General features: G+C 45.1%; 1 protein-coding gene across 3 annotated transcripts in view; it reads right to left on the bottom strand.

The window, feature by feature from the left end:
- BAHCC1 (BAH domain and coiled-coil containing 1) overlaps nucleotides 1-25841 on the bottom strand; it is a 320033-nt gene that overhangs the window by 190455 nt on the left and 103737 nt on the right. For all 3 annotated transcript variants that reach the window (XM_033961808.1, XM_033961807.1, XM_033961806.1), the window contains exon 3: nucleotides 17108-17284. In XM_033961808.1, coding sequence (XP_033817699.1) covers nucleotides 17108-17284 — 177 coding nt within the window. The remainder of the gene's footprint in view (nucleotides 1-17107; nucleotides 17285-25841) is intronic.

The following is a 25841-nucleotide window of genomic DNA, read 5'->3' as shown; positions in this document are numbered from 1 at the left end:
AGTGGTGTAATCAGCGTGAAAGGGGGACAGAATGTTCTCCGGCGCTAAAAATTCCAGGAGAAAAAATGAAGAAAATTCAGCCCGTTTTATTGAAAAGGGTTTGCATCTGTTTTGGAATGAGCAGAAAATGTTCCCTGCAGAAGAGATGAGAAACTGTCTGGTGCTTTCAAGGAAATTGAAGAAAGAGCTTCGACTCGGGGTCTCAATGCCATCTTTAGCACTGAAGGCTTCAAGGAAGGATTGGATAAATTCCTGAAGGACACCGGGGTTGAGGGATAGAGGTAGAGGTAGAGGCAGAGATAGGTTATGAAAGAGGGCTTACATAGGGGACTAAAAGGGCTTAGACGCCAACCACCTTACAGGTCCTGGCCTGCTATGTGGGGTTCCCTGGGCTGCTGTACATTCAGGCTCATAAACAAGAATTGAATAGAGAGGCAGGAGAAGGATGAGAGAGGTTACAATACATTCCAAACTTATATTCTGCAAAAATCTATTCACAATAACAAAATCCAAAACATTTCATCCAGAAATTACAATACAAAACTCCATGACCCTCACTACATATTTCTTAAAAGAGAAAGTTTGGAGCTGTTTGCAAAATGTTAACTAGTCTTGTGAAGAACAAACTGACGACGGCAGGGAATGCCAAACTGAAGCTGCCTGATAGAAAACGAATCGCCCTAAACAAATCTAATGGGGTAGTTCCTTAAAAATGAAATCATTTAAACCAAGCTCTAGCAACAACTGGAAAAAGCAGGAATCAATTCATCTTTACATCAAGAATATCACCCAAATCAGTACATTTTGAATGGTTTGTAACTTTTTGATCATTCATTTTTGTACAACCCACATAGACTATTATAATGTTTGATAATAACCACGATTGCACTACAGGCCAGAAAGTTGATATCTCAAAATAGTTTCAAATAGATCTCAATTTCCATAACAGCAAAGAAGAGCTTTTTACTACCTTGTTAATGTGATTGATCATGGTACGTTGAATTATCCACCTCTACTCCAAGAATTCAAGAGTAAATTTATTGTCTCCAATAGAAAAAAAAATCTCCTTACCCATAACATCCTTTGCTGTACCCAACCAAAGAAATTTAATTTTCTCCTGGTTAAGCTTTAATCGAAAATTCGAAGCCCGGTGTTCTACAACTTCAAAACATTCCTGGATGCCTCTTAACCGGCATTAACACCATCTTCATATATAAATGATTGTAACTTCAATCTGTCAAGAGCTTTCCCCACCGTCTGCAACAAAAGATCGAACAAAGTTGGCAAATCCTGTGGCACTCCACAAATAAGATCATGAATTGAAGGTGTATTTTTGTTGTGAACAAACAGAACAAAATAAACGGTCTCCTTCAACGCATTACGAGACCCCAAATGACATCAACTCCCGTTGGCCTCCCATTCTGTTTCCCAGAAATTGTGCTCACTAAGCCTGGAAAGTTTAAATGAACTATCAGCTCTCAAATCACAGATTCAGAGATGAACTTCAGAAAAGAGGGTCCATATAATCCTGATCCCAAAGGGTTCTTCTCTTTTGTAAATCTAGTATCAATGCTGTTGTTCTCTTCACATGGAATATAAAAGCTGCCTGCTATCTATCTCAAGAAGGAGCAATGCGTCTGCTTTCATCTTTGGGATCTTGCCAGGTGTTTGTGACCTGGGTTGGCCACTGCTGGAAAGAGGATTCTGGGCTTGATGGACCATTGGTCTGACGCTGTAAGGTTATTCTTATGTTCTTATGTGAGCTGAGTAGAGGACAATCAAGCCATTGTGACATCACTGCTGAGGTTGGCTCTTAGACATTGGTGGAATGAGGCATTATGACATCACAATCTCAGCTCTGGAATGTTGCTACTCTTTGGGTTTCTGCCTGGTACTTGGGACCTGGGTTGGTCATATTTAATACAGGATTCTGGGCTTGATGGACCTTCAGTCTCTCCCAGCATGGCTGTTCTTATGTGAGCCAAGTATAGGACAGTGAAGCCATTGTGACATCACCACTGAGGTTGGCTCTTAGGCATTGGTGGAATGAGGCATTATGACATCACAATCTCAGCTCTGGAATGTTGCTACTCTTTGGGTTTCTGCCTGGTACTTGGGACCTGGGTTGGTCATATTTAATACAGGATTCTGGGCTTGATGGACCTTCAGTCTCTCCCAGCATGGCTGTTCTTATGTGAGCCAAGTATAGGACAGTGAAGCCATTGTGACATCACCACTGAGGTTGGCTCTTAGGCATTGGTGGAATGAGGCATTATGACATCACAATCTCAGCTCTGGAATTTTGCTACTCTTTGGGTTTCTGACTGGTACTTGGGACCTGTCTTTGGTACTTCTGACTGGTACTGTGGGTTGGCCATAGTTGGAACAGGATACTGGTATGGCAATTCTTATGTTCTTATGTGAGCCGAGTATAGGGCAATCAAGCCATTGTGACATCACTGATGAGGTTGGATCTTATTGGTGAAATGAGGCACTATGACATCACAAGCTCAGCTCTGGAATGTTGCTACTCTTTGGGTTTCTGACTGGTACTTGGGACCTGTCTTTGGTACTTCTGACTGGTACTGTGGGTTGGCCACAGTTCAAACAGGATACTGGTATGGCAATTCTTATGTTCTTATGTGAGCCGAGTATAGGGCAATCAAGCCATTGTGACATCACTGATGAGGTTGGATCTTATTGGTGAAATGAGGCACTATGACATCACAAGCTCAGCTCTGGAATGTTGCCACTCTTTGGGTTTCTGTCTGCTACTTGGACCTGGGTTGGCCACTGGTGGGAATAGGATGCTGGGCTTGATGGACCTTCGGTCTGTCCCAGTATGGCAGCTCTTATGTGATCCAAATATAGGACAATCAAGCCATTGTGACATCACTGCTGAGGTTGGCTCTTAGGCATTGGTGGAATGAGGCATTATGACATCACAATCTCAGCTCTGGAATGTTGCTACTCTTTGGGTTTCTGACTGGTACTTGGGACCTGTCTTTGGTACTTCTGACTGGTACTGTGGGTTGGCCACAGTTGGAACAGGATACTGGTATGGCAATTCTTATGTTCTTATGTGAGCCGAGTATAGGGCAATCAAGCCATTGTGACATCACTGATGAGGTTGGATCTCATTGGTGAAATGAGGCACTATGACATCACAAGCTCAGCTCTGGAATGTTGCCACTCTTTGGGTTTCTGCCAGGTACTTGTGACCTGGGTTGGCCACTGTTGGAAACAGGATACTTCTTTGCCTTTGTCGTTCCAGTAGGTCCTGTATGTCACCCTATTTCACTATTTTTATTATGCACAAACCGCTTAGAAGACTGATAGGTGGTGTATCAAATTTGAATTAAACTTGAAGCTTAAGCCTGAGCTAACGGAGGGTTAAGTGACTCATCCAAGGGACAGTGGTGGGATTTGAACCCTGGCTGCTCTGGCTCCTTCCTAACCATTAGGCTTGTTTTTTTCCCTGAGGAGTTTAAGGTTCTCTGTATTTTTCCGGCAGTATTAACGCTTATTCTCCTCCTGATAAAGTATTAATGCTGATAAATCAAACATGGAAGGGACACCAAGGAATGATTTAGTAACATTTAAATGTGCAAATGTCTTGACTGTGTGGAGATTGGGGACCATTCTTGGAAACCCCAATTAGGTCTTGATGTCCCGTCCCCGGCAGTCACCACTGTCTGGGGACTCATCCTCTTTTTGCGCTAACTGTAGTGAGGGATTTCCCCAGACATGAAATCCTTTTCGAGGACTTGTCCGGGGGTCCAGATGGCTTTTCAAAACCTGGACCTTTGTCCGGGTTTTGAAAAGCTTCCCGTCAAAATTGCGTCAGGAAGGGGCATGTGTGTGACATCATTGCATCGCGTCCGCGAATGCGCAGATGCCGTCTGGGGACGGGGCTGGGGGCGGAATGAAGCGGGCCTGGGGGGCGTGGCCATGGGTCTGGATTTTCCTTTGGGAAAATCTGGTAACCCTAACTGGAGTGTTAATGCTGTTCATTTTCCTCCTTGTGAAGTATTTTGGCATCTTGTAGTATTAATACTGCCTTTGTTCCTCATGAAGTATTAGTGCTGTTTGCTTTCCTCCCCAAGCATTGTAAGGCTATCTGTATTCTTCAAGCAATATAGCAGCCAGATATCTTCCTGGTGTAGGATTAATGCTGCCTTATGTAGGATTAATGCTCTCAATGATATTGCATAGTATTAATACTATCTGGACCGTTCCTCATGAAGTATTAGTGCTACTTGCTCTCCTTCCTATGTAGTTTAAGGGTGTCTGAGTGCTTCAGACAGTATTAATGCAGCCTGTTCTCCTGGTGTAGTATTAATGCTTCCTTCTTTTTGTTTATTTCTCTTGTAAATAATTAAACAGAGAGATTCCTTCCAAGAAATCTGCTCCAAGTGTTTTCATGCAGGCACATTTTTCAAGGCTGGATAAATTGATAAGAGAGTCAGAAATCTTGTTTCTTTTACCTGACAATGGAACGATCTCAGACCGCACGGAGCCGCCGGAAGGCCTGTCAGTGAACTGCAAGCTCTAAACTCCTGAGCTGAATCAAAGCGAACACAGCAGACTTTACGGTAATGAACTTTTTACACCACAGCCAGGACTTTGATCAGCTTTGGCATGTGAAAAGTCCTGGTCTTGTCTCCTTACAAGCTGGAAGGGAAGAAACCCAAGGCTGGCTTGCAGCATAGTACAATTTCAAAATGTGGACGGATTCCTGAAAAATCTGGCCTGGGTCAAACACTAACAGCCTCTTTAACAAAGCGCCCATAGAGATTTAAAAGGCTTTGGGGCTGTAAAAGAGGCCGTAAATCGTTATCATGTCATCCTTATTCATGAGACTGGAAAATCCATATGGAGCTTGCTACCGTGTTTCCCCAAATATAAGACAGTGTCTTACATAGGCAGCAGAACGCTTTTTTGTTTGGGGGGGCCTGAAAGCTCTGCCCCCAACTCGCCCAGTTTCCAGCCCCAGACTCCGCTCCTATAATAGAACTAATTTTTTCCATTCATTTTTTATATATACATACAATATAATCTTATTAACAACACATAATGGTTAACCACAAAATTTAACTACACAAAACACACTGTATGCTTCTAAACATTCATTCCTACCAGAACAGATTACCCCTAAGCAAATACGGGGCTAAAATCTAAAAGTACTAATATATAAAAATGAAACTCTACATACAATGCAACACCACAGAAACAGTGACCCATGTCCTCTAATACGGCGCAAAATATAAAGACAGTAGATGTAAATTTGAAAAAACTGCTGCATAACAATCACCACTTTACAAATTAACAAATAGAAATAAAACAAATAACGAGAAATAAGAATTGGGCTAATCCATTTTTCAATTAGCTTTCAGAGGCCAAATCTTTCTTCAAGACAGTACAGTATAATGCTGTTATGGTATCCTGTCCTGACCTGAGGAAACAGATTTAGTCTCAAAAAAATTGACTTATTTCTATTTCCTATTTATAAATTCTTATCAATACAGTTACAATACTACTTGATTCTACAAAAAGCAACAAAAAAAATTATTTCTATCTTTTGTCGTTTTTGCTTTAATCATCTTCTTTTCTCTCTTCTTTCTATGCAGCGTTTGTCCACTCTCCCTTCCATGCAACATTTGCCCTCTCTCTTTGCCCCTTCCACCCAGCCTCTGCCCTCTCTCTCTCTTCCACATCTACTGTCCACCCTCTTTCTGCCCTTTCCATCCAGTGTCCACCTTCTCTCTCTTCCATATGGCATCTTCCCTCTTTCTATGTCCCTTCAATAAACTGTATATCCTGTGCCGTTTCTCTCCTTTGTACATGATTCATTTCAGCTTCACCCCACTCCATTTTTGTCTCCACCACTCTCCATTTTTGTCTCCACCACCTCCCCTATACTCTGGCATCTCTCTCTTCTCCTTTCCTTCCTTCCCACTCCACCCCATGGTCTGGCATCTCTATCTCCTTCCCTCCTCCCATGCCTGGCATCTCTCTCCTATCTCTCCCTCCATGCTCTGGCACCTCCTCTCCTTCCTTTTCCTCTGGTCTGGCATTTGTCTCCTTAGTTTCCCTTCCCTTCCCCCATGCCCTGGCATCTCTCTCCTCTCCTTCCATCTCCCCCTCCTCCTCCATTACCTGGCATCTCCTCTCCTTCCTTTCTCTCCCTCCCTACTTCCTTCCTTTCCCCTGGTCTGCCATTTGTCTCCTTCACCTCCCCATGCCCTAGCATCCCTCCCTCCCCCTCCATGGTCTGGTATCTCCTTTCCTTTCCCTCTCTCCCATGGACTAGGCATCTATCATTCCTCTCCTCTCCCTTCTCTGGTCTTCCTTCTCCCTCTTTCTCTCTCTTTCCTCAGTTGGGTGCAGCAGCAGCATTTCTCTTCCCTCCTCCCAGCCTTGAATCTCTCGTTCCTCTCCTCTCCTCTCCCTTCCCTGGTCTTCATTCTCCCTCTTTTCCTCTCTCTCCCTAATTGGGCTCAGCAGCAGCATTTCTCTTCCCTGGTCTTCCCCCCCCTCTTTCCCTCTCTCTCCCTAATTGGGTGCAGCAGCATCATTTATCTTCCCCCCTTTCCCTGGTCTTCCTTCTCCCTCTTTCCCTCTCTCTCCCCAATTGGGTGCAGCAGCATTTCTTCGCCCACCCCCCCGCACCCCTCCCCACATGGACTTGGCATCTCTCGTTCCTCTCCTCTCCCTTCCCTGGTCTTCCTTCTCCCCAACTGAGTGCAGTAACAGCATTTCTCTTCCCTCTTCCATCCCTCCTTCCTCCTTCCTCATCGCAGTGTAGCATTCACAACTTGTTGCTCCTGCTTGCTTCGGGCCTTCCTCGCTGCTGGGTCCCACCTACTTTCTGTTTCCGCAAAGGCAGGACCTGGTAGCAAGGAAGGCCCAAAACAAGCAGGAGCAGCGAGTTGAAGCCTCCCTCCCGCTGATGCCACCCTAGCCTGCAAGCGACTTTGCCCATGCTCCAGGGCTCTAACTCTGTGCTTGCCAGCTTTGCTTCTCCTCCCTCCCCCCTCATGACGTAACATCTGGTTTCATTGGAGAAGGGTCGGGAAGCCGGCAAGCACAGCGTTAGAGCCCCAAAGCATGGGCAAAATCGCTTGTAGGCTACTGCGGGAGATAGGGAAGCTGCCCTGTTTGCTCCCCCCTAATGCCAGGCAATTTTTGGGGAGGCCACAGCCCCTGTGCCCCCCCCCCCCATTCCGATGCCTATGGTGTTCTTTAGGTTTGGGCGACACTTTAACAAAATGGGTTGGGAACTGGCTTGGAGGTAGGCTTCAGAGGGTGATGGTGAATGGCACTCCCTCCGAGATGTCGGAGGTGATAAGTGGAGTGCCACAGGGCTCCGTCCTAGGCCCGATCTTGTTCAACATCTATATAAGAGACCTGACAGAAGGGCTTCGAGGTAAAATAACATTGTTTGCCGATGATGCCAAACTGTGCAATGTAGTGAGCAAAAGCACAACAGACAAAAAAGCAATGACAGACGATATGGTGCATGACTTACTTCTGCTGGAGCACTGGTCTAGGTCCTGGCAACTCAGTTTCAATGCCAAAAAATGCAAAGTCATGCACCTGGGAAGCCAGAATCCATGCAAGATCTACACCCTAAATGGCGAGATCCTGACAAGAACTGTAGCAGAAAGAGACTTGGGAGTGATTGTCAGGGAAGACATGAAGTCGGCAAACCAAGTGGAGCAAGCTTCATCCAAAGCAAGGCAAATCATAGGTTGCATACGCAGGAGTTTCATTAGCCGTAAACCTGAAGTCATTATGCCACTATATAGATCCATGGTGAGACCGCACCTGGAGTACTGTGTGCAATTCTGGAGGCCGCATTACCGCAAGGATGTGCTGAGACTGGAGTCGGTCCAGAGAATGGCCACCAGGATGGTCTCGGGACTCAGGGAGCTCCCGTACGAGGAGCGGTTGGGGAATTTGCAGCTCTACTCACTCGAGGAGCGTCGAGAGAGGGGAGACATGATCGAGACATTCAAATATCTCACGGGCCGCATCAAGGTGGAAGAAGACATCTTCTTCTTCAAGGGTCCCGCGGCAACAAGGGGGCATTCGTGGAAAATCAGGGGCGGGAAACTGCACAGTAACACTAGTAAGTTCTTCTTCACTGAAAGGGTGGTTGATCGCTGGAATAGTCTTCCACTTCAGGTTATTGAGGCCACCAGTGTGGCAGATTTTAAGGCCAGATGGGATAGACATGTGGGATCTATCCGCAAAGATAGATAGTGAGGATCACTGGGGTGGGCAGACTTGATGGGCCTTGGCCCTTATCTGCCGTCTATTTCTATGTTTCTATGTTTCTATGTCTTATATTAATTTTGGGCCCATAAAACGCACTAGGTCTTATTTTCGAGGTAAGTTTTATATTTTTCATGTACAATGATCATCTCTCACTTCCTCTCCTCCACCCCAATTCTTCCTCTTTCCTTTCTCTCCCCCACATGTGTAGCATCTTTCCTCCCCTCTCACCCATCCCCTTGTGCCTTCCCTCTGCAGCATCTTTCTATCCCTCCCTCCCATCCCCCTGTGCAGAACTTTTGTACTGTACACAGCATCTTTCTATCCCTCCCTCTCATCCCTCGTGCAGCAGAACCCTTGCCCTGCTTCTATCCCTCCCATCCGTGCAGCTGAAGCAGAACCCTTGAGCAGCCCCACCCCCAGCCGAACCCACACTAACCATCCCATCCTTCCATCTCTCCCTCCCATCCGAACTCTGCCGACCAGGAGACCTACATACCTCCCTCCACAGAGCAGCGTTGGCAGCACTCTAAATAGGCTGCTTCGAAGCCTTCTTCCGCCGGGGCATTCCCTCTGCCGCATCACTGATGATGTCATCAGCAACACCCCGGTGAGAGAAGGCCCCGGTGAGAGAAGGCCGCGAAGCAGCCTGTTTAGAGTGCTGCCGACGTTGCTGTGTGGAGGGAGGTTGTAGGTCTTGCAGTCGGAGAGTCGGCGGGGTTTGGAGGGGAGGGAGAAATGGAAGATGGAGAGTGGGGAAAGCGCTGCTGCTGACGAATCTAGAGACTAGGGCTTATTTTCAGGGTAGGTCTTATTTTCGGGGAAACACAGTATCTCTTGGAAAAGGGAGTCTGGGATAGATAGTTCATGGGGTCTCCTGGGGGCATGGGAGTACACCAGAGATTCAAGCACAGTATGAGGAGATGGGCACTTTCCTGCTCCAGCCTCTTTGCTACCTGTTTCCATCCAGTAGTATCTTTCATAGCGGCAAAGTGTGTGCACTAGTCAGGGTAAGCACTGAATTGCAGACAGTTCAAAACACTGCGATTAAAGTGATTACAAACGCTCATCGATACGATCATGTGACCCCATTGTTGAAGGAATATCACTGGCTCCCAATAAAATTCAGGCTGATGTTTAAAGCATTGACCTTGGCCTTTAAAGTGTTAAATACTGGTGGACAAAACAATGAAGCCGTCGGCACAGTGCGCAGCGGCCTCTAAGAAAGCGAACAGAATGCTAGGCATTATCAAGAAGGGTATTACAACCAGAACGAAGGAAGTTATCCTGCCGCTGTATCAGGCGATGATGCGCCCACATCTGGAGTACTGCGTCCAATATTGGTCGCCGTACTTTAAAAAGGATATGGCTACTTGATTTATAACATGTAAAAATTTGATAAATAAATAATTTAAAAAAAAAAAAAAAGGATATAGCGATACTCGAGAGGGTTCAGAAAAGAGCGACGAGATTGATAAAAGGTATGGAAAACCTTTCATATGCTGAAAGATTGGAGAAATTGGGGCTCTTTTCCCTAGAAAAATGGAGACTCAGAGGGGACATGATAGAGACTCATAAGATCATGAAGGGCATAGAGAAAGTGGAGAGGGACAGATTCTTCAAACATTCGAAAACTACAAGAACGAGAGGGCATTCGGAAAAATTAAGAGGGGAGAGATTCAGAACCAATGCTAGGAAGTTCTTCTTCACCCAAAGGGTGGTGGACACCTGGAATGCGCTTCCAGAGGGTGTGATAGGACAGAGTATGGTTTTGGGGTTCAAGAAGGGATTAGATAATTTCCTGAAGGAAAAGGGGATAGAAGGGTATGATAGAGGATTACTATACAGGTCCTGGACCTGATGGGCCGCCGCGTGAGCAGATTGCTGGGCGTGATGGACTTCTGATCCACCACAGGTACTGCATATGTGCTTAAATAGTGGGCAACCGGACTATCTTGCGAAACCTCTCGTCCCGTATAAACCTCTGCGATGGCTGAGGTCTTCGACCTTAAACAGATTGACTGCGCCATCCGTTCACGTGATTAAACTTAGGTCAACTGAAAATTTCTGCCTTTTTTGCATCCGTTCCTTTCTTCCTAATGAACGTCGCGGTGAACTTACTTCTGTTACATTTAGAGCCAAGCTAAATACTTAGGGAGTCTAAGGCGCGCTAGACGATTTAGCGCACGTTAAATGCTAACGCGTCCACAGAATATAACAGGCACGTAAACATTTAGCACGTGCAAAATTGGCTAACACGCCTTAGTAAAAGACCCCCTTAGTCTTAGGTTGTTTATTTCTATTTTCGTTTAAGTATGTCTTAATTTCTTTTATGATTTGGTTTTAATTTTTAATTAGGCATCTCTTAATCCAGCAACTAAATGTTTTCTTTTTCTTTTTCTTATCTTTGCATCAAGATTACGTGGCGTTCTGTTCCTTTTTGAACTGATGTACACCAAAGAGCGCAATATAAATACATAGACATTTGTACAAGGATCTGCAGGGAGGCAGCGAATCCTGGGTGCACGTCTGAGCAAGATGGAAGCGATGGTGCCCACATGCCCAGGTGCAGGAATGCGTCAGCGTGACAGAAACGTCGGGTGCATAAGAGATGTTACATGCAGACCAACATTCGATGCATTTTTTTCCTGCTCAGACCTGTGCACAGGACCGTCACCTCCTGCTCTGTCATGTGACTGGGCATTAAATCCTCACCGACAAGAGATCAAACTAAACCTTCGACGCTGCCTTGAACGTGGCCTCGAAGCTCCTGCATTCTTCTAAGCCTTAAAGTCTTCCGCACAAATACATAAAAGCTTCATTTATTTTATTTTAAAAAACATTTCTTTCTTGCTAATGTCCTACGGTTCTGAGCAAGTTACAAAGAAACACTGATAATTAAAATGACAGACTATCATCAAACACATAAAATCAAATATATAAAAGATTCCAATACAAAGCACCAATGAAGCAACTGATCCTTCCAACTTAAATGAGAAACACCTCTCATAAAAACATAAGAATAGCCTTACTGGGTCAGACCAAAGTTCCATCAAACCCAGTAGCCCGTTCTCACAGTGCCAATCCAGGTCTCTCTGGCCAAAACCCAACGAGTAGCAACATTCCATACAGAGTCTCAAAGAATAGCAAGATTCCAGAATCCCAGAGAGTAAGAAGATTCTAGAATCCCAAAGAGTAGCAACATTCCATGCAGAATCTCAAAGAATAGCAACATTCCAGAATCCCAGAGAGTAAGAAGATTCTAGAACCCCAAAGAGTAACAACATTCCATACAGAATCTCAAAGAATAGCAAGATTCCTGAATCCCAGAGAGTCACAAGATTCTAGAATCCCAAAGAGTAGCAACATTCCATGCAGAATCTCAAAGAATAGCAACATTCCAGAATCCCAGAGAGTAAGAAGATTCTAGAACCCCAAAGAGTAACAACATTCCATACAGAATCTCAAAGAATAGCAAGATTCCTGAATCCCAGAGAGTAACAAAATTCTAAAACCCCAGAGTGGCAACATTCCATACAGAATCCCAAAGAATAGCAACATTCCATACAGAATCTCAAAGAATAGCAAGATTCCTGAATCCCAGAGAGTAACAAGATTCTAGAATCCCAAAGGGTTGCAGCATTCCATGCAAGCAGATGCTTCCCCCATGTCTTTCTCAGTAACAGACTATGGACTTTTCCTCCAGGAACTTGTCCAAACCTTTCTTAAAACCACCATATATTATAATATGTTGTGTGCTGGTGTCTAAAGCGTGGATTTATGTGCAAAACCCTTTTCTGCGTATCACACCCACATATTGAATGCAGGTATCAATCACTCTGACCCTTAGACCTGTCCAGTTCCCCTGACCTTCTCTGCTATAGTTGAGGGTGTCTCCCATTGGTCAGCCCTACAAGCCTATCCATATATGGTGCCTTATTTGTGGCCATGTGTCTTTTCGGTGTCCTAGAGACAGCAGAGGTGGTTGCTTGCCTCACTCTCTCATAAAGAGGGTTGTTCTGGGCAGCTGCAGCACTCAACAGACAAAGAAATACATTTACAGGAGCCCAGTTCTGCAGACACACACGCAAAGGTACCCTCACATGAACACAGACATTGAGAAGCAGATAAAGGTGCACTTACACCAACACACTGGCACAGAGGGATAGAAGCACACTTACAAAGGCACACCCGCACAGACACACAACAATAACATGGGAAACCAATTAATCATTTATTAACACACTGGAAAAGGAAAACCAGAAGTTTCACTAACAACTAGTGTAATCCAGCCGACAGGACACACAGGGCCAGATTTATGGATAAGCCACAGAAGCTACCGTTTAGGGCCTCACGCTTAGGGGCCATAATATGGTCCCCACAAATGAAAACGACTTATCCAAATCCTCATTTCCCTCTTACACCAAGCACAAACACAAAACGTATTAGGATACACACACACACGCATACACAAAGTGTCCTTCCCCTCAACACACATACACACACACACACACATACACACACACACACGCACTCTTGACTACAAATTAGCTTTTGCTCTTTGTGAGATCTGAAGTCCTACTTTATTTTCAAAGAAACTGGAACCACAAGTTGAGGACTGGTTTAGCTGGTCTCAAATGACCTGCAGCCATCTGGTAAATCTACACAAGTGAAACACCTTACAAGAGGGTCTTACCTGTGGGAAACAAACTATTTTGCAAAAGTTGTGGCACCGATCAGCCTTGAAATGGAGCCATTTCCAGAGGGTCCGGCCGAAATGCAGACACTCCCAGAGTTCACTAGCAATTGGGTCTGTCTGGCTAGGCTATGCATTTCTCGTGTCACTTAGGTGGGGTCCAAAGCATTCAAGAAGACATCTATGCTGGGGTTACTTACTGTTTGTGGAGCTTTGTGGTTAAACCCAGGATTGGAGGGGGACAATTCAGATGCCCTGCAGATGGTCACACGTTATAGCTGGCACCCAGGAAATATCCTTGGCAGTGAGACAGAAATATTTGACCAGAATGGAGGGACTAATTGGTCTTTTCCTACCATCATCTACTATGTTGATACCTGAGCCTCTCTAAAAATCAGATTAACTCTGTCTATGCCTTTCTCTACCCCTCTTTCCCAGAACTGTTTTTAGGGAGGGTGGACAGCAGAGTCATTGCCCAGGACCTCAGCGCCACAAGGAGTGCCCTTGGCAAAGCTGGGGGTGCCACTGAGACAGAGTTTCAGGGCTTTTGGCACTGGCAGAGACCCAAACCTCAAGTTTCTGCCCTCTGCCCTGACGCCAAACTCCCTTCTTCCTCCAAATTACACCATCAGAAGAGAGATGTTTCCCCGCCTCCAGCTGCATTCAATTTATATTTTCCCATTCAAAACAGGCCCAAGGCGGCTCCAGGCTGCCTTGTAACTGCCTGCCTCTGTCGGTTATAGAGGAAGCATACAGTAGTATCGCTTCCATCAGTTTCACCAAAGTGCAGCTACAGAGCTCAACGCTGGTATAGCAGGAGATAGAGGAGAGGGGGAAGGGAAGTTACATCTTCTGAGACAGCGAAGAAAAAGACACCTGTTCTCTCCACCTACTTCCAGCCCTGCAGAACACAGCCTAAAGGCAACTGATTCACCAAGATTATAGTGTGTGTGTGGAGGGGGAGGGGAGGCTTACACTGCCATCGCCCCTGCTCTGTGGTGAGACTGCTGCCGCCCATGCTTTGCTCAGTGTGTGTGAACCATATACCGCTGCTGTACCCATGTAGCCATACTGGGACAGACCGAAGGTCCATGAAGCCCAGGATCCTGTTTCCAACCCAGGTCCCAAGTACCTGGCAGAAACCCAAAAAAGTAGCAACATTCCAGAGCTGAGACTGTGATGTCATAATGCCTCATTCCACCAATGCCTAACAGCCAACCTCAGCAGTGATGTCACAATGGCGGAAGCCCAAAGAGTAGCAACATTCCAGAGCTGAGATTGTGATGTCATAATGCCTCATTCCACCAATGCCTAACAGCCAATCTCATCAGTGATGTCACAATGGCGGAAGCCCAAAGAGTAGCAACATTCCAGAGCTGAGATTGTGATGTCATAATGCCTCATTCCACCAATGCCTAACAGCCAATCTCATCAGTGATGTCACAATGGCGGAAGCCCAAAGAGTAGCAACATTCCAAAGCTGAGACTGTGATGTCATAATGCCTCATTCCACCAATGCCTAAGAGCCAACCTCAGCAGTGATGTCACAATGGCTCGACTGTCCTAGACTTGGCTTACATAATAATATAAGAATAACCTTACTGCGTCGGACCAATGGTCCATCTAGCCCAGTAGCCCATCTTCACGGTGACCAATCCAGGTCACAAGTACCTGGCAAAAACCCAAATAGTACCAACATTCTATGCTACTGCTTTTGTCCATGTTGTGGTGGGTCCTTTCCAAAGTACTGAAACCTGTCAACAAAACCTTCTTAACAGACACACGAAAATGACCTGAGCTTCAAGATCAGTTCATTGAAACAACTGTGTCTCTTTCGTCACCTGCACTGCCTGAAAAACAAATCATTCCTCGTTCCTCTGTCTCCACTGTTTTCACAGGGACACAGGGGGTGAGTCAGCCGCCCTGCAAACACTGGATTTGTTCAGTGTGTTGGGTTGTGGCAGTGCTGGGTGCCAACAGCAGAAGCCCTCTATTCACACTGCCGACTGCCACTCCTGCAGCTTTTTCTCCTCATGCCAGTCGCCAGCCTGAGCTATGCAAGCTTCGTTAACTGTTTCCTTCCCAGCACCCAGCCCTGCTGGAGTGCTCCCAGAGCCTGCCCAAAAGAAATCCACTGAGACGCTGCACAGGTACAGGGGACAGGGACTTCCACCGGGACAATAAAGTCCTAGCAAGTGCTGGCATTATTAAAGTGAAGCCAAGAATGGGATGCTTGCTCTACTGCTCGGTCTTTGACCTGTTGCTGCGTGATAATTGCAAATAGAGTACACTCCTCCCTTAATATTCGCGGGGGTTAGGGGCAGAGCCGACCCGCGAATATTGAAAATTCGTGAATAACTTTTGGGCTGACTCTGACCCACTCCTGCCTCCCTCCCACCTTCTCCCCGGCATCCCGGACCTTGGATCATTTGTAAGCTCCCTAATTTCCTTTTGGGTAATTCCCTTAAATATGGAGTTACAATAATTACCCGGGAATGTATTAATATGGCCTGCTGAGTCCGCTCTTCCTCCTGTAGTTAGCCTGTTCTGTGCTGATGCATCCAGACTTTGCCTGGCACTAGTGGCCTGATGGTACTGGTGGATGTCAGAAGGCAGCCCTGTGACCTTGGCATATTCAGATGTTTGCAGTGATATACGCTTCCCCCTCCCGATTCACGGTTTTAGGACTTGCGATTTCAATTATTCGCGATTTCCTAAAACCGGAATTGCCTCCACCTCCCTCCCGCCTCCCGGACCTCCCCAGACCTTACCTGATGGTCTAGCGGTCTTTCGGAGCAGGAGCAATCTTCCTACGATCCTGCCCCATGCAGATCACTCATCCAAAATGCCAGCTGTGAGTTCCCGTAGTCTCTCGCAACCACGACGGGAACTCACGGCAGCCGAAAGACCGCTAGACCACCAGGTAAGGTCTGGGTAGGTCCGGGAGGCGGGAGGGAGGTGGAGGCGATTCCGGTTTTAGGAAATCGCGAATAATTGAAATCGCGAGTCCTAAAACCGTGAATTGGGAGGGGGAAGCGTATATCACTGCAAACACCTGGATATGCCAAGGTCACCGGGCTGCCTTCTGACATCCACCAATACCATCAGGCCACTAGTGCCAGGCAAAGTCTGGATGTATCAGCACAGAACAGGCTAACTGCAGGAGGAAGAGCTGACTCAGCAGGCCATATTAATACATTCCTGGGTAATTATTGTAACTCCATATTTAAGGGAATTACCCAAAAGGAAATTAGGGAGCTTACCAATGATCCAAAATGCATCTATTAAACTCATTATGAAAGCCAAGAAATTTGACCATGTTTCGCCACTTCTTAAGAAATCCCACTGGCTTCTGGTTTCCCATCAAATAACTTATAAAATATGTTTATTAATTGTTACGACACTTCTCTCCAAAGCCCCAGCCTTCTTATTCCTTATGTCTCCACTAGAAAGCTCAGCTCCAATGACCAACGTTTACTGACACACGACGGCACTGCAAATGTGGCACTCCCTTCCCATTCATTTAAGAGAAGACCGTTTTCTTGATAGATAAAATGCTTTCTTTTTGACTTTTAACTCTTCAAGTTAGGATATTGCCTTCAACTTTTGACCTCTAATTTCTTTTGCAAAGATAAAGTTCCAAATACCTCGTTTTCACCCCATTCTTTGCTCTCTCTTTCTCCAAACCCTTCCTTCTGTCTTTCCCCTATTTTCTATCATATATTGTATTTCTCTTTCCCATCGACACTGTAAGTTCTGTACGTCAAGTCTATGTCCCTTATATTGTACTCCCTGAATGTTGTATAACTTTTTCACTATGTTCATTGCTTCGAAGTATGATTAAGCGATCAATCAAATTTTAAATAAAATTTGAAAACTTGCTCGCATCCAAATATATTCCCCTGTCGTTAGCACTGCGTGTGTGCCGAACACCAGTCCCTATCTCTTGATATTAGGTTTGTCATTCTGTTTCCTCTATCACCACATGGGGGGTGATGCTCAAAATTCATCGCATACATTTACACCCCTGATGGAGTTCACCTTTCACCAGACCTTTATGGACTTTGGAAGAAGGTGAGGGAACGGAATATGAGAAGAAAGAACTTGACTGGGCCAGACTGGGGCCCTTACCTTCATGGGAGTGAGAGAACCAGAGCTGGGAGGTCCCCGTAGAGTGTGGTCCTCGGAAGGTGGGCTCTGAAGGGGAGGATGTCGGCCCCGCTGGGTGTGCCGGTGCTGATCCGAGGCTGCTGCTCAAGAAGCTTCCCATGAATGATGCGGATGAGTTTCCCATCAGTCCCGTACCCGCTAGAGATAAGAGAAAGGGAAACAGGATAAGTAAAACAGCGTCAATTTAATGGACTCCTCCAGCCATTATTCTAGATTCAGTCATCATTTTCCTTCTGCTTCCCCTCTGCCACCCCTGAGACATCCTTAAATCTGTAGCCGACAACCTGCAGGCACCAGGATCGAATTAGGCAGTAGCCTCCAGATCTCCAGCTCCTAAGACATATCTCTTACACACCTAGAGAATGACACCGTCCCTGTCCCCATGGATAACCACGGGAAACCATCCCGGGCCATCCTTTAGTGTTTATCTCAACCTCAGTCCTTCTACAGCAGCATTCTTCAATGGAAGACTTGAGGGTCAGTGGCTGGGCCCTTTCATACTCTTGAAGAATGACATGGGGGATGGTTTCCCGTGGTTATCCACGGGGACGGTCTTGAAAACTTTTAAGAGGTCTCAATATTAATGAAATCATCAGCTTTCTCCAGGACCAACACCCGCTACTAGAACTCTCCCCCATACCTGCAAACACATATGTGAGCATGCACTCAAACACACACACACACACTCAAACTCCAACATACACATACAAATGTATGCATACTCAGACACACACAAATACACATGCTCACACTTTCATGCACAAACACGCATGCACATGTACACCCCCCATGTATGCAGTGTCTTGCATACATATAGTATCTCAAGAATAATAATAATAATTTTATTTTTTATAGACCACCCTACCACATAGTTCTAGGCGGTTCACATACAGTACTAAAATTATACAATCTGTGAATAAAATACATCATTCTAAATAATAATAATAACTTTATTCTTCTATACCGCCACAATCTTGCGACTTCTAGGCGGTTTACAATCATAAGAGCTAGACATTCAGCGAAATACAATAAGCAGATATTCAGAGGAAATATAGAGAACAGAGACCTTAAGAGGCAATAGTATAGAAATACAATTTGCTGAGCAAAAATATAAGATGTACATTTTAGTAGGTAATGTCCGACAGGACCTGTTGGGAATAAATAGCAACGTAAAATTACAATAAGATGAAGATAACAGATTATATATATAACAGTTCCGTAAGTTCTGGTGGAATAGGGAGGGGGGAGGGAGAGGGGAGAGCGGGTCAATTGTTTAGGTATTTCTGGAACAGGTATGTTTTTAGGCGTTTCCTGAATTCCCCGTATGTAGTGGGCGAAAGCAGTTGGTCTAGGTCTTTGCCCCATAGGGCTGCTTGGTGAGAGAGAAGGTGTTCGTGGTGTTTTTTCATTTTGCAGCCTCTAACTGGAGGGGAGATGAATTTTGAGTGTGTTTCTCTTGAGTTTGTTATTAGAAAATGCGAAAAGGTCCGTTATGTACTTGGGGGTCAGGCCGTATAGTACTTTGAAGCAGAGGCAGGCAAATTTAAACCTTACTCAGGCTTCCGTTGGTAGCCAGTGCAGCTGCCGATAGTAGGGTGTCACGTGGTCGAATTTCTTCAGCCCGAAGATAAGTCTGACCGCAGCATTTTGCATTATTTGGAGACGTCTCATATTCTTTTGTGAGATTGCTAAATAGGCGATGTTGCAGTAGTCAAGCTGACTCAGTATGAGGGATTGCACTAGGATTCTGAATGTTGACGTATCGAAGTATGGTTTAATGGTTCTGAGTTTCCAGAGAGTAAGGAAACCTTTTCTGAATAGGGAATCCACTTGTTCCTTCATTGTTAGGTATTGGTCTAGAGTAACACCTAGTATCTTCATGGTGGGCTGAATAGAGTAGTTGAGTTTATTGATGCATAGTGGGGTTTTATTGTCAAGCGGGTGAGGGGAGGCAACGAAGAATTTTGTTTTTTCTGGGTTGAGTTTGAGCTTGAAATCTGTCATCCATTGTTCCATCTCATTTATGGCATCGGATGCCTTAGGAATGGTTTCCGAGATAGAGTTGGCGAATGGGATAATGATCGTAAAGTCATCTGCATAGTTGAACTAAAACTATACGATAGGTAAATAAAATACATTATACTAGAAAACAGTAAAATTCCTCTGTAAGATCAATCTATTTATTGCCAGTCGGTAATCTGGGACATCAATTTACAAATTTATTGAACAAATCAGTTTTTAGTAATTTCCTAAAGGACATATATGAATGAGCTTGAGAAATAATGGTACCGAGCAATTTATCGAAAAATCTCTTGTATCGACAGGGCTTGATAGTTGCAAAAGTAAATGAACGTTGCCCTCGAGTATTCCTGTTAGGTCTATAGCGCTCAATGCATAAAGACAATTAAATAGGAGGGATCTGTGTGCTCTCTAGAGCTCATGCTCGTTGGTCAAATATAAGGTATCACAACCTACAGAAAGTCCATATACTCATGACCAGATCTCACACAACACATCAAATATTTCTGTTCTGTGTTCAAGCTGAAGCACTGGGAGTAGGACTGCAGAAGACAAACTCAAATAGGGATGGAGGTGTGGTAGTCCCTGATCGATTTGTGAGGAGTTAGCTAAATTAAAAGTGGACAAAGCGATGGGGCCGGATGGTATACATACGAGGGTATGGAAGGAACTTAGGGAAGTTCTGGCGGCTTCACTGGTTGACCTTTTCAATGCTTCTCTAGAGTCAGAAGTGGTACCAAATGAGTGGAGAAGGGCCGATGTGGTCCCTCTCCACAGAAGTGGAAGTAAGGAAGAAATTGGGAACTACAGACCGGTAAGTAAATTAATGGAAACTCTTTTAAAATGGAGAATAGTGATGTTTCTGGAAGTCAATGGATTATAGGACCTGAGGCAACATGGATTCTCTAAAGGCAGGTCTTGTCAGACAAATCTGATCAATTTCCTTGACTGGGTGACCACAGAATTGGATAGAGGGACTGCGCTAGATGTGGTGTATTTAGATTTTAGCAAAACCTTTGACAGTATTCCACACAGGCATCTAATAAAATAAACTGGATGCCCTCAGGATGGGCCCCAAAGGGATGGACTGGGTCAGGAAATGGTTGAGTGGAAGGCAACGGAGGGTAGTGGTCACTCTGAGGAAAGGGAGGTTAGCAGTGGAGTGCCTCAAGGTTCTGTTCTTGGGCCTGTTCTTTTTAACATTTTTGTATGCGATATTGTTGATGGGTCTGGTGAGATTTGTCTCTTTGCCAATGATACCACAATCTTCATTCGGGTGGACAGCCCTGATGGTGTGGAAAACATGAGGAAGGACTTATCAAAGCTTGAGAAATGGTCCAGAATTTAGTGGCTAAGATTTAATACTAAGAAATGCGAGGTCATGCATTTGGGCTGCATAAACCGGAGGGAATGGTACAGTTTAGGAGGTGAAGAACCTTTGTGCATGAAAGAGGATTGGGACTTGGGTGCGATAGTATGAGATGATCTTAAGGTGACCAAACAGGTTGAAAGGGTGACAGTGAAAGCTAGGATGCTAGGTTGCATGGGGAGAGGTTTGGCCAGTAGGAAAAAGTGAGACCTCATTTAAAATATTGTGTACAAGTCCGGAGGCCATATCTTCAAAAAAGATATAAAGTTTATGTTATAAACGTTCCAGAGGAAGGCTAGTAAAATGTTCAGTGGTCTTTATCATAAGGCATGAGGGGACAGACTTAAAGATCTCAATTTGCGTACTTGGGAGGAAATGCGGTAGAGGGGACATATGATAGAGACGTGTATATACCTACGTGGCATAAATGAAAAGACACTCTGTAATAAGGAGGCATAGGATGAAGGAGGTGAAAGGGGGCAGATTCAGAAGTAACCTCAAAAATGACTTTTTCATGGAAAGGCTGGTGAATGCTTGGAACGGCCTCCTGGAGGAGGTGGTGGAGGCAAAAAAAGTGTATCTGAATTCAAGAAAGCTTGGGACAAGTCCATTGGATCTCTACAGGAGAGAAGAGGTCAGTGGATGGCCTGTTTAGGCAGCCTGGAGAGGCCATATGGCCTTGATCTGCCTTCATTTTTCTCTATGTCTATGTAAACAGTCGTTCACCCTTACTGCTTTCTTTTCTCAGCTCATGTTTACCACCTGTAACCAGCAGCCCCAGGCTGGGTCGTGAGCATGTCCAGCTCTGATGCCAAGGATCCCGAGACGGGAGAATTCCAGGGCAGTGTAATGCTGGCTGCAGCTTGGAATTCCCTCTCTGGGTTACAGAGCCCGGTATTTTTAGCACTTTCGCTCCTAGGATTTTTTTTTTCTCTGTCTGTAACTGGATTAGCCAGACTGAAAGCAGGAGCTAATTAGTCCCAATCACAGCTGATGTGTGTGAATTAACAGAACTTAGTCATCGCTCCCCTGATTCTGTTGCTTGAACAGGGTTAATGAGACTCTTCTGTAGGCTTCCCATTCATCAGCAGACTCCATTCACACAAGGGAAGGTGTTGCGGAGTATGCTTGTATCTGAGCCCGAGTGCGCCTGTGTCTAAGCTACCATCAATATAATATGCCTATATCTGAGCCTGACTGTGCCTCTGGCTTGCTGGGCCTTAGTGCTCTTGTATTTGAACCTAGAAACCTAGAAACATGATGGCAAATAAAGGCCAAATGGCCCATCCGCAGCATCCACTATCTCCTCCTCTCCCTATTGGCTAAGGCTCTTAACATTTGCATCTCCTCTCCCTATTGGCTAAGGCTCTTTCCACCTGCATTGTGAGGTCATAGAGCTTTATGGTTATAGTAACATGATGGCAGATAAAGACCAAATTGCCCATCCGCAGCATCCACTATCTCCTCTTCTCCCTATTGGCTAAAGCTCTTAACATTTGCATCTCCTCTCCCTATTGGCTAAGACTCTTTACACCTGCATTGTGAGGTCATAGAGCTTTATGGTTATAGAAACATGATGGCAGATAAAGGCCAAATGGCCCATCGGCAGCATCCACTATCTCCTCCTCTCCCTATTGGCTAAGGCTCTTAACATTTGCATCTCCTCTCCCTATTGGCTAAGGCTCTTTACACCTGCATTGTGAGGTCATAGAGCTTTATGGTTATAGAAACATGATGGCAGATAAAGGCCAAATGGCCCATCGGCAGCATCCACTATCTCCTCCTCTCCCTATTGGCTAAGGCTCTTAACATTTGCATCTCCTCTTCCTATAGGCTAAGGCTCTTTACATCTGCATTGTGAGGTCATAGAGCTTTATGGTTATAGAAACATGATGGCAGATAAAGGCCAAATGGCCCATCGGCAGCATCCACTATCTCCTCCTCTCCCTATTGGCTAAGGCTCTTAATATTTGCATCTCCTCTCCCTATTGGCTAAGGCTTTATGGTTATAGAAACATGATGGCAGATAAAGGCCAAATGGCCCATCCAGTCTGCCCAAACATAATAACCATTATCTCTTCCTCTCTCTAAGACAGGAGTGTCAAACTCAGGCCCGCGGGCCAAATTTGGCCGGCAGGGTAATTAAATTTGGCACGTCAGAAAATGCTCTGTTCTTTCCGCATGTTCTTTCCGAACATAGTCTCCGCAGCATGTTCCCTCCGCTGTGGTCCCATACTTCAGAGGAGGGGAAGGACAGTGGCTGAGAGAACGTGCTGCGGAGGCCGAAAGCAGCCTGCTAGGATCGCTACAGCTGACCAGCGATCCTCTGCAGGCTGCTTTGAAGATGAGACCGGGAAGCTGGAGGATGCTAGAAAGAAGGAGTAAAGCATGCTGGCCTTCATGGGCGGGGTGGGCCCTGGTGTAGAAGTACACGGAGGGAGGGAAGGAGGGGTCCAAAGAGACATGTTTATGCCGGACTGAGGGGGGAGGGGAAGTAATAATGGGTCTAAAAACAAAGGAGAGGTAGAGAGATGGTGGACAATGGGATGGAGGGAGGGAAGGAACAGAAAGGGAGAGGAGTTGGACACAAGGGATGGTGTGGAAGGGAGATAGAGATACTGGATAGAAGGGTAGTTGGGAAGAGAAAGGGAGAAATGGTGGACCCTGGGGTGGTGGGGAAGGAGGGAGAGATGCTGGATGAAAGGGTAGTTGAGAAAAGGAGAGATGGTGGACCTTGGAATGGTGGGGTCCATCGCTGCAGCTGCGGAGATAGAGACAAAAAAAAGGAAAGATGCCAGATCTCCAGGGGGAGGGAAAGGAAACGGAAGGGGAGGACAGAGATGGAAGATGGATGGTTAACACGGAGAAAGAAGGAAACAACCAATGGGCAGGAGACCCTGGCAAGCGAGTTATCATTAGACAACCAGAGCCTGGGACCAACATGATTTGAATAATGACCAGACAACAAAAGGTAGAAAAAAATAATTTTATTTTCTGTTTAGTGATTACAATATGTCAGATTTGAAATGTGTATCCTGCCAGAGCCGGTGTTAGAGAGCAGGCGTGAACTAAGAGCTAAAAGAGAGAGGAAAAGTCTTTTTTATTTATTTTGTTTACATCACAGAGCCGGCGTGAGGTTGGAGAGTTTGTAAGCCTATACTTCTACTAAGACTAAGGGGTCCTTTCATTAAGGTGCGCATTTAGCATGCGCTAAATCGGTTAGCATACCTTAATAAAAAATTTGGCCTGCGACTTAGCCTATGTTTTAGATTTCGTCCCCTTATGTGAATGAGTTTGACACCCCTGCTCTGCAGTATTAATTGTAAATGTGTTGCTTTTATAAATAACAGCACAGCCTGTTGCTTAGATCTTTTCCCCATGTGAACAGAGTGTATTGCTTTAAGATAAGCTCCCAGAGTGCACCGCTATTCGCCCGCTTGGCTGAGCCCCTCTTTCTCCTGGCTGCTGCTCTTGTGTGAGGAGATCCGTTTTGAGCTGCATGTGGCCACACAGAAAGTACTGTTCCCCTTCTGATTTTTATCTTTGAATCTGCTAGCTGAAAAGTTCTCAGTCCAACCAAGACGGGAATGACATGGAGCCATGAAACTGACAAGTTATTCCACATATTCACCCCTAAGTTCGACACACTTGGCACATCATGCCTGAAGTTTCTGTAACCCCGCCAAAAAATACTCTGATGTCTGGTCACTGAAATACTGCTCCGCTGCTGCAATCACCTCCAAATCACTCAAACATTGTCACCCTTTCAAACTCTTTTTAAGGTTTGGAAAACAGAAAATAGTCAGATGGAGCAAGATCTGGTGAGTAGGATGGATGGTCTATGCACTGAAACGCCAACTGCGTCAAAACATTCATCGTTTTGCCAGCCTTGTGAGCAGGTGCATTGCCTTGCAAAAAGAGAACTCCTTTCCCTAGTTTCCCTCTCCTTTTTTCTTTCAATGCCTCCTTTAATTGGCATAGCACGTTACAGTAGTATTCTGCATTAATTGTTTGGCCCCTTGGAAGACAGTCAGTCATTACATTACATTAGTGATTTTTATTCCACCATTACCTTGCAGTTCAGAAGAGGATTTCTGGACATGTCCAGAGGTGTTACAGAGTAAAGCGGGTTACTTGAGAGGATTGAAATGTTTCATACGGTGTTAGTTAGTCAGTAAATGTTGTTTTCAAACGCTGATATGGAACATCGTGTCAACAAAACTACAAAAACTTATCTCTGGCTCTATGCAAGCTTCTTTTCAGAACTTCTTCATCCCTAAACACTGTGGCCATGACCTTCCTGTTGACTTTTGGGTCTTGAATTTTCTTGACTTTGGAGAACCTAAGTGCCGTCATTGCATGGACTGTCATTTTGCTTCAGGATCATAGTGGTGTAACCATGATTCATCAACAGTAACTAGTTGTTTCAAAAGGTTGGCTCCAGCTCACTGAAAATGCTGTAACATCAACTTGGAAGTGTCCACTCGATGTCGTGACTCGTCAGCATTCAAACATTGGGGCATCCACTTGGCTGACAGCTTCTGCATACCCAGCTGCTCATGGATTATATACCCAACATGTTCACTAGATATCTGTAGTGTCTCAGCAATTGTTTTAGCCGATATTTGCCAATCTACCCAAATCAGGTCCTGGACACGGTCAACAATTTTAAGAGTTGACACCATTTGAGGCCTCCCAGACCTTGCTGCATCTTCGGTCTTGAAATCTCCATGCTAAAATTTGCACACCACTTCTTCCCTGTGGAGTATGATGGGCATTTGTCACTCAGTGTTTGCATCATACATTCATGGATTTCCTTTGGAGTTTTCTTCTGCAGGAATAGGAACTTCATGACGGCTCGGAGTGCCACACTTTCCGTTGACATGGTTCAATCAATGGCAAAACATAGCATTATGATTCTACAAATTGGCACTTTGCAAAATAAAATAACACTCTTTTCAGCTACAGTTGGTTGATCTGAGAACTTTTCAACACCCAACTCCTGGCTTGTACTTTCCCCTCTTTGGATCTCTAACACTTCATACAACTGAGCAACCACTCAAGCCCCCTTCCTGCTATCTACATTACGTTACATTAGTGATTTTTATTCCGCCATTACCTTGTGGTTCAAGGCGGATTACAGAAGAGGATTTCTGGACATGTCCAGAGGTGTTACAGAGTAGAGCGGGTTACTTCAGAGGACTGAAATGTTAGTTAGTCTTCATGGATTTCTTGAATAGCAGAGATTTTATTTCTTTTCTGAAAGTTTTGTAGTTTTGTATGTTATGTAGTAACATAGTAAATGAC

Source organism: Geotrypetes seraphini, chromosome 10 (assembly GCF_902459505.1).
Source record: "Geotrypetes seraphini chromosome 10, aGeoSer1.1, whole genome shotgun sequence".
Taxonomy (NCBI): domain Eukaryota; kingdom Metazoa; phylum Chordata; class Amphibia; order Gymnophiona; family Dermophiidae; genus Geotrypetes; species Geotrypetes seraphini.
The sequence above is the reverse complement of the archived record's forward strand: the minus strand, read 5'-3'. Positions and strand labels throughout refer to the sequence as shown.